At 37.3% G+C, this 14,631-nt stretch overlaps 1 protein-coding gene across 16 annotated transcripts in view; it reads right to left on the bottom strand.

The window, feature by feature from the left end:
* Window positions 1–14,631, bottom strand: part of MEF2C (myocyte enhancer factor 2C) — a 140,779-nt gene that overhangs the window by 7,253 nt on the left and 118,895 nt on the right. For 11 of the 16 annotated variants that reach the window (XM_063321409.1, XM_063321415.1, XM_063321411.1 and 8 more), the window contains 4 exons: window positions 7,848–8,020; window positions 6,557–6,580; window positions 5,475–5,604; window positions 4,434–4,569 (listed from right to left, as the gene is read on the bottom strand). In XM_063321409.1, the coding sequence (XP_063177479.1) occupies window positions 4,434–4,569; window positions 5,475–5,604; window positions 6,557–6,580; window positions 7,848–8,020 (463 nt within the window). Of the gene's footprint in view, window positions 1–67; window positions 2,790–4,433; window positions 4,570–5,474; window positions 5,605–6,556; window positions 6,581–7,847; window positions 8,021–14,631 lie in introns of those variants that run through there. The other 5 variants (XM_063321418.1, XM_063321421.1, XM_063321419.1 and 2 more) reach the window with 2 other exon arrangements.

Genomic DNA, 14,631 nt, shown 5'->3' with positions numbered 1-14,631 from the left:
TTATTTTATTAAAATTTTCTGAAACATTTTTACAAGAATCTCATGTGAGCTATAACGGTCGATTACAAGGGAAACCTACTGTTACACATAGATGTCAATAGTGAAATAGCAAATGCTTCGGTTTAGTTTTTAGACCTGTATTCTGAAGAGAGGACTGGCCTGCAGAATAGAAGCTGTATTATAAAAGATGAGAATTCTGTCTGGTACAAAATGATTTCTTCTCCTGTATGTCTATGTGTGAGTGTAGAAACAGCTGTTTCTATCTATATGTATCAATGTATATTTTGCACTGTTGCTCCATATAACTATGTTATTTTGGTCCAGGCATGCCCTATTTTCATCATTTGAAACCTACACCAAGTTCACTGAAAAACCAACAGGTTTTGAATATAGAAAATCCACAGAGAAAATAAAGTAAATGATTTCAAAGGTTTGGGTATAATTATAAGCACTCAGTCAGTGCCATGCAGTCCACTCGTGTTGACATAATCACCTTTTTCCATACGTTGTATGAAAACTTTTAATTTTATGGGGACAATGACGGAAAGTAATGTTTTAAGTTTACACAGCAGTTCCCACTGAGACCAGTATAGTGAAAACGTGATGTTTATTTAGAGTACAACAGCCACATGGGAGAAATGCTGGTTGCTGTCTGGGTTCAACAACTACACAGCTCTGCTGCGTGAGAGGTGGGCAGCAAGTCGGGACGCAAGAAGCTTGCCAGGGGCTTTAGTCCTTGCTGATGGCAGTGAGATCGGCTCTGTGTGCGTCTCCACCTATTCGAATCTCCAACTGGTGTGGAAGCTCAGCATGCACTGACAGACGTGCAGGTCTGAGGAGGCGACGAGTGAGGACGTGGACATGCACGAGAGAGGTTTTTACGGAGGGAGAAACTGGTCTATTGGAGGAAGAAAGAGCCTCACATACCTTTCATGCCCACACTTGCTTCTCTAAATTTGTTTACTTCCTCACTTCATATAATGTTTCCCCATAAACATACACTTAAGGAACCATTGAAAATTCACTGTGAAATCTAGTTATCTAACTTTAGTGATGTGCTAGTCTGTAATTAGGGGAATAGAGGATATTTTTGACTTGCTAGCAACGCAACCTTCCTCCCTCCCCTCTTTTTTTCATTCAGGTAAGAGCAAATTATTTTTTTTCACATTTTTTGATCAATGTAAAAGCAGAATAAGAGTTTCTGTGTCAAGATATTTTGATTAGCTCTCACACACAAAGGTCCACACTTCAAAAAGAAATTTCTAAATGAAGAATAACATGAAACTGAATCACTGGAACATCTTATTTACAATGGTGGCATAAGAAAAAAAGGCTCAATGCTAAATATATAAGGCTTTTATTCAAGCAAGGAAGTTGGCAGAACTGATACAAATTCACAAAAGATGATGTCACTGCATCTAAATTTTTCAGTAAAGACAGTGCAATGGAGAATATTTACCCCTATGCCTATTACCTAATCAAGTAATAAGCTTGCTATGTAAGTGTCACAGAACAAGTCAACAGCATGCATGAATTTGGACAATTTTTTGTTCAGGTGGGTAGAAGTTTGTAGAAACTTCTTTTACATAAACCATTATCTATGCTGAAGATTCTTCAGATGACATACTGTTTCTATGCTTGCTCTTATATTTTAGGAAAGCCGAAATTTCACCCATGGATGATACTTAAGGAAGAAAAGATTCTCTCTAAGACTGGGAAATATGGATGAAAGAGAACATTTTTCATATAACGGACTCATGCCTAAAAAATTTAGATCATTTATTTCAAATTTGGGGATGGACTTCCCTTCTGGTTAGCAGCAATTAACTTCTGGTAGACTCTTTGGTCCATGTTAAATAAGCAATAATCCTCTCTGTAAGAGACACTGCAGCAATGTTCAGACAAAATCCCAAAGTTTTAGGAGAGACTGATTTGCAAAATAATTTGTGTGCATTTTTTTCCAGATGTAGACCTAGTTAAAAAGACCATGAAAAGTACTACTTTGCTTTTTAACCTAAAAAGTTGAAAAATCTGACTTATTTTAATGTCCCAGTCATATCAAAACACGCTCCACGTTGTTATTCTATTCACCAGGCTCAGCGAAAGGCCAAAGGCTGTGCAGACAGGGAAAGTGAACTACGCCCAGTCCTCAGGTATTTGCCCTCAAGCCCACTGGCACCAGGGTAGTTGCTAATTGCAGAGTCAACATGAAGTGTTAAGAGTTAGGCTGTAGAGATCTTCTCCAATTATCTTAAAGATGGTTCTGACAGTGCCGCTGAAATTGTTGGTGATTTATCTGGAGCAAGTTAATACGTCTAACCATATCCTATCCTATTACTAACCATACACTTCTGCCGTGCACTGAGGAAGCAGAGTTGGTTTTCACCTTTAGGCTTCAGTGAAAAACAAAACCTGCTGGAGAACTAGGATGTCTCCTCCAGTAACTCTGTTTTCTCAACAAGCCTCTCACAGTATATGACCTCACTCAGCACAGGAATTTGGGCTGTCAAACCCTTTCTAGATGTAATTTCTCAAATACCTGGGGATGACTATAATTTTGTGTGATTGTTTTAATCTTCCTGCAAATTCTACCTCAGGTTGACATGGACTGAATATGTTCTATATAATTTCACGTTCTTTAAATAATTCAAAGGTTAGCACAAGTGCTACATGTACAACTCAGTGACTAAAATAAAATAAAGAAACGCTTATGATTTTCTGCAGAGACAGAAGACTTCTCCAGAACTGTCAGTGAAGCAGCTTTCATAGCTGAATTCATTTATAAATCACTGAAAGAATAATAATAAAAGTAGCAACTCAGAATGTATTCCACCAGCCACAGCCATTACAATTCGACATTCTGTGATATGAATTAGAAACAGATGATGATGTGTGACATATATGAAAAGGCATGTAGTTAGTTTAGGATTTAATCTATACTTTTTTTGGTTAACCAAATAGCCTTATTACATTCTTTGGTACACCACTGAAAACAATCAGCTTATTGTAAGATTATACATTGATATCTAATATGTGAGTTTTCAATTTATTTGAGACTTTATGTCTTTAGTTGTACAGTTAGCCTCAACGTTGCCCCAGAAACAGGGCAAACTCAAAAAGAGAATAGAAGCAGCATAAAAGAAAGGTATCAAGACTATTTTTTCTAGCACAGCAACTATTTCAGTTGCATGTTTTTATGTAGTTAGTATCTGTATATGCTTATTTATATAGAAATGAGCTTTAAAAAAATTTGTTTCCTCTGAAACACTTCCATAGCTGTCCTTTAAAAACCTGAACCGTCTGTACATGCTAAAGAAATCAAGATAAGTCAGAAGAAGTGCTTAGATAAAATCGAAGGAGAATTTTGAAGTTTAAGCCACATTTATAGCATTAAATAATTTGACATTAGGGAAGCCATCGTTCAAAAAAAATAGTGCTTATGTGCAACACCTCTTTTTGGAAAAAAAAAAAAGGAGCTTATTTTTCAAATGTATGTGAATTAAATCTCCCCTCATAAATACACTACAGCTGTTTTTGTTTTCAGCTTCTTTTTTTTAATAATGAAAACTTTTAAAATTCAAATATGTTTAGCTATACCTGAGGCTACGTGTGGTGTGCTGGTGAATGACCATGGTCTTACTCAATAGAAACTGCAGATACCAGGATTTTTGAAAATCATACTCTTAAATTTCACTTCAATGAGCCAATAGGTTGTTTTTCCAAGAATGCATTAGGTGACTTCCCTGTGTGAATTTTCACACTTTTAAAAAATCCTGAAATGATTTAGCCGTGTGCTTCACCAATCTGGAACAAATGTCTTGAAATTAGCCACTAGAGGGTGCAAATACCTATCCTCCTCAACACAGGCGAATCACTATTTTTGTGGTCTTACGGTTCTTATGCCTAATTATGTTATTTGCTTGTAGAAAGCATTTACAAAGAAATGAAACTTGAATGTCAGAGCTGAGCAGAAGGGAGTACATGATTATTATATAAGGTTAAGGCTTAATCTCAGGTCAAATCATTATGTCACTCTTGGGTAATTACAAATATTTAAAAAATTTTCAAGTTTACTGTAAATGTTTGTGCTATAGTAACTGGAAATAAAAAGCATAAATGGCAAAATACAGCAACATCACAATATAAGTGTTTAGGTTGGTCTTTAGTCGTGAAATAAAATGCTATTTAAGGAAATAAACAATAAAACATGAACAGTAGTCTTTACTACACTACTGAGAAAATGTCATGGACGCAGAGTATTTCATTTTAGCTACATAGCAAAGGCATGAAATATGTAGTTCCTGTTTAGGAAAATGGAGCTCTTACACATAGTAAATATGTGCTGATATGTTGTATTGATATATTTCAGATTTGCTATTACTGGGGAGAGTGAAGTCACTGTAGAACAATAAAATAAAGAAAACACTGCTTACCCCAATTGACTGAGGGCAGATGGTGGCATGTTATGTAGGTGTTGCTGTTGCCAGCCAGTCACAGAACCAAGATGAAGAGCACTGGCTGTATTAAACCCAGAGAGAGATGATATATCTGCACTACTCAGAGAATATTCTAGATTTGAAAAGAGAAAAGACAATAATTAAAAGAGAATTAAAGAGGAAGAAATTAAACAGTAACTAGCATCGTAATTTTCACGTCATTTTATAAGCCTTTTAATTTTAATTACACCAATCACATTAAGTTGCAGCAGAAAAAGTAGATCTTCCTCTTCCCTCAACTCATTAACTTGGGAGCAAATAATGCACTAATAATTATTCTCTAATTTAGGAGGGCTTCTCTGGATCTGGAAGATCCAAAGCATTCTTAGCCTGTATATCCACCATAACTACAGATACATTCGCACACAGGCAAAGACTTGAAAAACCTAATAATATTTTGGTTACAGTCTTCCTTGCAGAACGCAGCAGGCAGCCTGTGTCTGAACAACGCACGTCTCCTGTAAGAGCACTGGATCTGTACGCCAGCATGCTGTACATGTACACACAGCAGCAGTGTGCAATGGGACTGGAAAGAATCTCTTGAGGCTTCATTTCTAGTCTCTCCTCTCTCCCAGGGAACCATGTCGTAGCCCACGAAGTTATTGAACTGTGCTTTGAAGCTGATGAAACTGCTTGCTCCCGCTACCCTTACGACATTAGGAAGGGGCCCTCAACTACATGAAATTACCTGTTGCATTAAAAGGATTAAGAAATGTCTTTTAAGTTACATTTTTTATTAAAGCAAATAAAAGAAAGCTATCAAAGCAGTCTTCCATTCGAACAAAACAGCTAACTTTTAAATAGATACATCTGAAGTTAGTGACAGATACAGAATAAGTAAATGAAGTGCAAAAGTGCATCAGCTATGAATTTTTCAGTTTCTCCCAATGAACATTAGCTAATTGAGTAGTACCAAGATAGAATTTGCCAGCATCTTGCTCCCTCCCCCCCCCGCATTACGCTTGCACCCATACTCACCAGTACCATATGTTGTTGAGATGGCTGATGGGTATCCTCCCATCCCTTGCCCTGGTAGAGTAGGAGTTGCTACGGAAACCACTGGAGTAGCCAATGACTGAGCAGACTGGGAGTTATTTATCCTCTGATTCTTTTAAAGTAAGTAAAATAAACAGATTATTGACTAGTTTTAAGTCAGTTGAGTGTATTAGCTTTCTGGGTATGTTTTGTGCATGAGAAATACAGGCTGACACAAATTTCTAGAAATTAATCATTTAACATGTGGCTTTTATGAACTCTGCCAACCCTATCATTTACAAGCCTTCAAGAGACCAGTTGTCACCATAGTAACCCATTACATCAGTATCTCCTAGGTAACTGAACTAGTAACAAGTAAGATTGCTTTTATTGTGGGTAGAAGAACAGATCGTGTGAAAAACAAATGAAGTATGTAAACTCCATTCCCATTGTTTTCCTTTTCACTCAAATGAAAAAAAAAAAAGGGGGAAAAAAAAAAGTTGAAAGAAAAAAACCCCAAACCCAGTCCTACTGGCTTTTATGCTTTGAAAGTGAGGGTCACCCCGAGATTGCTGAGCACTGAGCTCTTACCAGCAGATGGTGCTCTGACTACTTCGTTTTTGTGCAATAAAACAAACCTCCAGAGCGTTAGGTAGCTCAGCAGTTACACGTTTATCTTTAACTCCCGGGCGGTAAGATGTTGAACTGTAAAAATTGCACTAGAGGACTCTAATCCTGTGAGTGGCAGGGTAAAACGACCAGAGAGCCAACAAAAAAGTGCCACGAGGCCGTGCCGTGTTCAACGGCACAAGTTTACTTGCTCTCAAAACACCAGCAAACTTTATTGTAGCATGCATAATTTGAATGTGCGCAACAACTGCACCTGGCCTTCCGTATTGCTAAATTTCAAAACTTATGATGACCTTTTTGTTCACAAAATAGTTATGGTAAAGTTTTCCATTTTATTTCAACAGTTCACCTACACAAGTATCAATCGTACCAAAGAACTGATTTTCTTGTATCAATCATACTAAATAACTGATTTTCTCTTCCTCGTTATTAAGATGAACATCACTACCACTTACCAGAAGCAGATCAACATCCTCAGACTGAGTGCATAGGAAAGGAGCATTAAAAATTAGTGAATATAAATATTTACCATGATGCAGATTTCTAGCCTAGGGAATAGCTTCACCTTATAGGGGCAGCAAATTTAACACTTTCTGAGCAAAGTTTGGAAAAATAACACTTCATAGAGCTCCTCTTTGTCCTTGTAATGGGATGTTTGTTTCAACTGCGAGGACAATCTACCCAGTTTTCAGAACAAGACTTTCTCTAAGAATTCATTATTTCTTCCACAGCCCCAGTGGCTGCAGACTGTGTTGCTATACCTGGCTTCAGGAGACCTGAACATTCACAGAATCCCCTGGAAAGTATCAGTTTTAAGGACCTTGGAATAAATCACTTGATGCAGACAGTTTGTCACTGCCTTGGTCGACTTTGAGCATTGCCCTGTAGGAGACTATTTGTTACTTATCCTCTCAGGAGGCAGCATCACATTTATGGTGTGGGGGGGTTAGTTTGATGTGCAAAGTTAATTTATTATGCGTCAAGCTAAAGTAGCCACCTTGGAAGTTGTTTTAATAGTGTCTGTTACATAATGGGAAAATGTGTTTGTAGTGTCATTTAAATTTACCATTGAGAGTCTTTTTAAATTAAGCTCACTTTTAATGTTAAATCACTCATGAAAGATTTACTTACAACCACTAACCAACTTTCGGAAGGGAAATACAAGATACGCACATGACACCTTCATGATTCAACCTTTTAGCATAATAGCCTGCCTAAATTTTGTTAATCCTGGCAGGAGATACATCAGTTTCTTGCTCCTTTTTATGCTGCTCTATTTAGTACCTCTTATCATTACAAAATTTGGAGCTCACAGTGATAGAGTTCAAATTAATTTATTTGTAGTTAATCTGCCATCTGCTGAGAGTCTGTGTGGCTAAATATTTAAGAAAAAACATAGTAGGTTAGGAATACTCAGGGTTAAATTCAGCCTTTATAACAAATCCAGGAAAGGTTCTTCCAGCTACTGGGAAAGAGAGTGCAGAAGTTTAGACTGTGCAGGACACAGTTCCTACTTTGCAACTCGAGAGAAAAAAGGGAGGAAGTAAATATGACTTCATAAAAGCAATCAAACAGGCTCTGCCTACATCCTCAGCTCGAAGTCAAGCCTTAAGGTTAGACAGAAAGACCAAACAAGCAAGAATATGGATTGTTATTCTGCTTATTTTAGCTGCTTGAGCAGGCCTTGAAATTCCTAAATATCTCTTATCTGAAGGACATAAAAAAAAAGCTTTGAAAATGCATTACCACTGATGGCATTGTGTTCTTGCTGCCAGGTGGAATAAGCACACGGAGATCTGGTTTACGGTTGTTCATTCCCAAATTCATTGGAGGCGGAGATTTTGCTTGCATATTCTTGTTCAAGTTGCCAGGTGAGACCAGCAGACCTGGCGAGTTGCGGGGGTTGCCATATCCATTTCCTGTTTAGGTAAAAAAAAAAAAAAAAAAGAAGAAAAGAAAAAAGAGAGAGAATGATTATAAAGTCCACTGCATTTCTTAGGACTAAAAACTAAAAATGTCTAGTAAAAAAAATTCAGTGTAAATACCGGTGCCATGTAATGTATTTTTATAGGAAAATACAACACATGACATATTTGGAACAACTGGTCTTAAAATGCTTTCTCTCATGGCAGCCGATATCCCCACGATGTGCTGAAATTAATTATATGACTCTGTTTACAGTGCTATGGTATCTAGCACAATATACTGTGCACTCAAAGCAGCCAAGATCTAACGTTTGCCTTACAAGAGAATCAGGAAAGTCAGACAATCTTATGGCTTAAAAAAAATGTCCAAGCTCTCCTGTGTTTTCTCGACAACTACAGAGGATTCTGCCTTGCCTGACTCAGCCCTTTCCAGGTCATGATTTTGTTTTGTTTTTAAACAAAGGATGAGTATAGCAAGGCTATAATTTCCAGAAAAGGCAGGGGGAGGGCTAGGAAGATTCTTCAAAGATTTTGGCTCTCTTTCACCACACTTTTTGGACCTGATTCTGTCAACACTAAAGTCAATGGGAGCAAGAGCATAACCTTATTTGGAAAATACCACCATATCTTTCATCTTCATCTCTCTGCTGCTTTCTGCAGGCCCCAGGAACAATTCTGACAGGCAAACGCTTCATTTGCCTTTTTTAGAAAAGGGTTTCCTTCTCTCACTACGTAGCAATGACAACTGTATATCCATAAGGTTACTAGCCTACCATTCCACTGAAAATGAGACCTTCCTACTTCATCCACCTAATTTTACCTCTTACCCACACAAAGTCTGGGGACAGAGATGGCGTTTTAGTGTAGCCTTGAAATTCTGTCTGCACAGGCTCCAGAGAGATACGGAAACTGCCCAGTCATAGAGAGGGAATAGTATGAAAATGAAAGAGAAAACTTTCATGGCTAAATGAGAAAACTTCCATGGATAAATACCAAGAACGCAAGGACACAACCTAGAAATAGTGTGGGAAGATGAACTAGTGAGTGTGGCACAGTCCTATGAGTTAGATGCCCTGGGCCTTCAAATTTCCTTTGTAGTCGTTAAGTCAGTGGAAGAACTCAGTATCTCACTTTTTTTCACATGGGAAATGGGGTTTACAGCCCTAAAGGACATAAATGCGTAGAACTAAATTTGAGAAACTCCATGAGGTGGGTATCCAAGGGTATCTACGAAGTGGGTATAAAAATGACAGTACTTGAGAGTGAACCTGTCTTCTAGTTAGGATAATGAAGTGCGTCCAAGCATGATTAACGTTGTGTCACGTTTTTATCTGCAAGCACATCAGCTAATTGTATTTATAAGCTCATCAAATTCATGGGAAAAAAACCACTATGTCAAAGGCTATTAAATGCAAAAACAGCACTTCAAGCTCTGGCAGACCCTGAACTGTGACCACTAGGGTTAGGACACAGGAAAAGAATCACAAAGTGCTTGACCTGTATTTGTGAGATACCTGTAGTCGTAGGTCTGGCATGGCTTGTTTATTCACATGCTTTTTATTATAATGATCTCACAAGCCTTTGCAAAAAGGAATTAGGATGAAAACTTAGAAACACTCAGATTACTTCAGCAATTTTGTATTAAAATATTTCACATAGTTAATCTGCTTGTTTATTTCCTTAATAATATCTTACAGTTAGTGAGATAAAATGAGTTAATGAAAAGAAAAGTGTATTTTACACTTATCAAGCTAAAATAGCAGGACACTTTTAAGAATTTTCCATTTTGTGTCAGTAGGCTTTTTCTTTTAAATGAACGATTGCTCTCAACATGGATTTGCTACATATTATGCTCTCCTTAATGCTATGTGTTATGAGAGGCAGAGAAATAAGACGGGGAATTTGAATGCACAACAGTATTTTCTTTTAGAAACTGTAGTGTCTTTTAAAAGTTGATCTTTGACAAACTGAGCACTGAAAAGCAGTAATGATGTGGAGGAGTGATCAACAGAAGAAACTGAAGCAAAAGTAGTGTTTTTCTGGTGCTGGTTTCATACAGGAGCTATTTTACCAACAGGAAGTAAGACTGCCTTGTGAAATCTGTTGTATGACAAGCATTTGTTCAGAGAGTGAAAATGCAGCTGTTTGAAGAAGCAGTGTATTTCTTTTTTTAGTTCTACAACACAAAACCTGAGATATTTAACAAAACACCATGCACTGTAATCTATATGTTTGTTTCTATGGTTGTGATTCAGAGAACAAAAATGCTTAAAAGAACGAACTCCCATTTTCTACAAAAGATCCACTAAATATAATTTTCTATTAAGAATTAAGAGAAAGAATGCACCCGTATCTAACTTCAGAAACTTTCGTCCGAACTTTACATTATTTACCTACTGATGTAAAATATTCTGAGCAGTGGTAACATTTCTTACATTTGTATTTTTAGAACATCAAATTATTTTTAAGAACTACTGCAATCTTCTCTTTACCAGTAGATTTCTGCTGTTCGTGGCATATTATGCCAGCTAGCATTTTGGAGCCATATAATAACCGTTCCTCTTTCCAGCCACCAAATTGTTATTCTTTGGTATAATGTGGATTCAGGAATGTAAGACTGTGGACCTTAAACCAATGATACAGAAACCCATCATTTGAAAATCAATGATGAATGCATGCATGCGGTTTACAGTTAAGAAGAGTCTGCATTTAAACCAGCTCTTTAAACCGTACCCTCTTTACTCAAAAAGCTGTGGCCTCCTCTGAGGCAGCTGTCCCACCTTCAAATAAATCCACCGAAGAGAATGGCCTCATTTACATTCAGAGGCAAAAAGATGTATAAGACTTCTAATATACAAATTAAACCTTCCTTCATCCTATACTTTAAAATTACACTCTGCCTGGACAATTATCAATTTAGATGTGACTGTATGCAGAACATCGCATTCCACTATCCACTTGAAAGCGCAAAAATTATATGTCATGTATGAATGGATTTCCTGATTATAGATTATAAGAAAATGAAAAACAGATGGATTTTAGAGCAAGTTGGCTTTACATTTTTATTTGGTTAAAAGCCATATTTTTGCTGGAATAGAACATTCTTAAACATTACGGATATAACTTGTAATGTATAATGAAAATAAAAACAGTAGATGCACAAGTTTTAAAGGGCATATGTCAGAATTTGTAATTTTGCAGTATTTTCAATTCAAGAAGTTTTCAGAGAAAATAATTTTTCCTCGTGTTGTTTGTTATACTGACTTGAAGGAGTAAAAATATTTTACAGAGAAAAGAGCTTGTTTCTAGACAGACCTAGTGGAGCAGCACGTGTCATGAAATGCAGTGCCAGACTTTGTATTTGGACTAATGGCAGAATACGAAGACAAATGCTTTCTGAGCATAGAATGCTCTTCTTTGGCATGTTCCCACATTCTGCAATTAGGCACAAGTGCCATTGGCTTTAGAAGGCATTCTGTCCAAGTACTGACTGCATGATTAATGCCCGCAATATCACACTTTAAAAACACCCAGAAAAGTTATTTTTGCGCACCAGTAGTTAGTCAGTTAAGAAGAATTAGTAAAAAAAATATTCATTTACTCATGGAAACTTACGATTTGAACTATGTTACAAATTCATGTACTGTTGTCTTAATTGGTGACTTCCGTTTTAAGATGTTAAGGGTACAAGTAGGGTACAAGTGTATTCAAGACAGGACAGAGAGTAAAGTTTACTTCTCTTCTTTCATCCCTCATTAGTAAGACCTGTACTTTACATGTAGTTTTGGTCATTGGTATTACAGTGATTGCAAAGTGGCTGCAATTCTTGATATTCTTAGAGCCAAGGCAATAATTCTGTACTGAGCATTAAAGCCCGGAAACTTTCCCCGTGTTAAGACAACACAAATGAGGGAAGAATAATTTAATTTCCATATCTCTCAGCATTCTTGAACTGCGTTGTCATGATTCAAAGTCTTAAGTCTTGAAAAATTTGAAAATTTTTGTACTTTGATTGCCTGAAGTTTTGAACCTGTCATGTCCCTACTTGTTTCTTTTTAATTTGTGATTTCAAAAATATAAAAATATACTGAATGAAAAAAACTCTATGGGAGTTCTAGAAGAATGAAGAACAAGACACTCAATTTATATGTCCTTTCTTTGATCTCTCTTTCATTTACTCTAATGCTTTTCAGTGACCATATGGGTTGAGAATTTACAAGATTTTTAGGACCCTGGGATGCCTACTTCCCATTAATTTTTACAGGAAAAGAGCTTTCAAATTCTCGAAGGAGTTTCAATAAATATTAATGGCCATTTCAAGTTTCCAACAAGTATATGGAAATTGTGGAAATCATCATAGTTCTTCCACGTAGAATATGTACATTCTATTTCATGGAGGTTTCCTGTGTCTTACTGGGTTATGTTAAACGCACATCCTGTATATATGACATTATGACTGGCCACCAAGCCTCTCAAAAAGAATTATTAAATTTAGAATGAATCTATATAAACATGAGAGCCAACTATGCTACAATTTACCTCCACTTCAAAATATATGTGTATATAAAGAATCAATGCAGTAATAGAAATTTTGCTAATTTACACCCAGTTTTGCACTCTTCAGTTCATTCTCCCACATTCTGGAGGACTGGTTATTGTTCCTAATAGTAATTAAAAGGCAATGAAAGGGTTTCTTTTTATCTCTTACGTCTTATGTGTAAATTACAGTAATATGTAAAGTAATACGTGTAAATTCCAACACTAAAACCAGTGTTGGAACAGGCAATGGTTTACCACCCACAAAAAATAGATACCAACAATAAAGCACTAATGCCAGGAAGCTGTATACTGCTGTTCACCTAAACATAATTTTAAAAAGAGATAATTGAAGATTCTTACTCACATATTGCACGCCAGTCATTTCACTGTATGTGACCTCTACTAAATGCAAGCGGTAGAAGAAAACCAATCTGCAGATACGCTTACCCAGAAAAAAGAAAATCTTTACGTTAAAGTAGCTGCCCATTCCCACAACATTACACTAATGGACCTTCTTTACTGAATTACTGGGAGCCAGCTCAGACACATGTAGTATATAAAACCTACTGACTTCGTGTGAAAGAATTCTCAAGCATTTTGTGAAGTATCAGCTCCTCAGAAAGAGGATGAAAGTGCTGTGAACTCATAGACATTTGGAAGAATGGGAAGAGAATGAGGAGAAAACTACCTCATTAAGTCTTCATTACAATTTTAGAAACTAATGATTTCGAAATAGTATAAATAAAAAGTTAGAGATTCATACAAGATTCCTCCAACACTAGAAGACTACGCTGATATCCAGGTCTCTCTCTAACTCACCCATTCTTGCCATGCAGGTTGTATAACCGTTAATGGGAAATTCTTGCTCTTTAAGTCTAAAGCTATGGAAAGGGCTCTAACAGCATTACAGCTGTCCTGTGCTGGAACAAAAAGACAGTATTTGTGAGTCACTAAAATATTGCTAATACCGTACGCCATTTAGGTGTACATAGGGGTCACGTGCACTAGGACTGCACAAAGCTAAAGGTTATGCTGTGCATTCCATTTCAAAGTTCTGTGTTAGTGAGATCTCATTTTGGAAACCAAGAAAATCTCCACTGCTTCCACTGCAGCGGGGGTAAATGGTCTCATAAAATTTCCCAAGGGAAACTGTCTCTATGATTTGCTTCTATATGTAGTATATTGTGAAGAAAGTAACTTATCTATTCTGTAGCTCACATTTTTCAGTTTTGCCATATCTCTGGGCATAGACGGTTGATACCCTGGCCCATCCCCATCCTCATCCCGATGGAGGTGCGTGACGCCCAGGGCTGGGTCAGCCCCTGGCTGCCCCCTTGCCTGCCCTGATCCCTGGCTGGGATGGTGAGATGGGTCCTGGTTGAGAAGCCCTGCCCTGCCGCCCCCAGGAACATTTGCTGTTCCCAGCCTCCAGCTGCCCCAGGGTGTCCTCGTCATGCTCCTTTCTTGTTCCTCATCATGGAAGAATTATAAACCAACTCTTTCTCTTCCAGTCTTCATGCCAAGTAATGCCAGTTACCTTCATGAACTGTTTACATGGATGAAGCAGTCAAAATTGTGTCTAACCCTTGGGCTAGTGCCATATAACATTTGGAACATCCTTACAATCTACTCTATGTGGAGTATTTGCAGGTGCACACAACTATTGCTGAAAAAGTGCACGTGTGTAACATACTGCAGCAAGTGGGCTCAGATTTCTTTTGGGACAGAGATGATGCTTCTCAGGCAGAAGCTGAAAATAAAGAAGTGTCTCTTTGGCCACTTGACAACGCAGAAAACACTGCAAAACATATTTCTGGAAATCTAAGGACATGCCATGAATCAGGGAGGCTGGAAATCTGAGATGCTTTTTCAGCCAAATGGAGAAATAGACGAGTTCACCTAGATGTAGAATGAACATCCATGAGAACAGAAACCTGACCTGTGTATCACAGACCATTACATTTCATGCAAATACTTTACTGCTGAGTCAAGTGCATAACTAAGTACATGGCAAACTAACCTGATCACCAACACTGCGGTTATGTTTTGTTGCTATAATAAGATCC

The sequence above is a fragment of the Chroicocephalus ridibundus genome, chromosome Z (assembly GCF_963924245.1).
Source record: "Chroicocephalus ridibundus chromosome Z, bChrRid1.1, whole genome shotgun sequence".
Lineage (NCBI taxonomy): Eukaryota > Metazoa > Chordata > Aves > Charadriiformes > Laridae > Chroicocephalus > Chroicocephalus ridibundus.
This window is presented reverse-complemented; position numbering and strand designations above follow the sequence as displayed.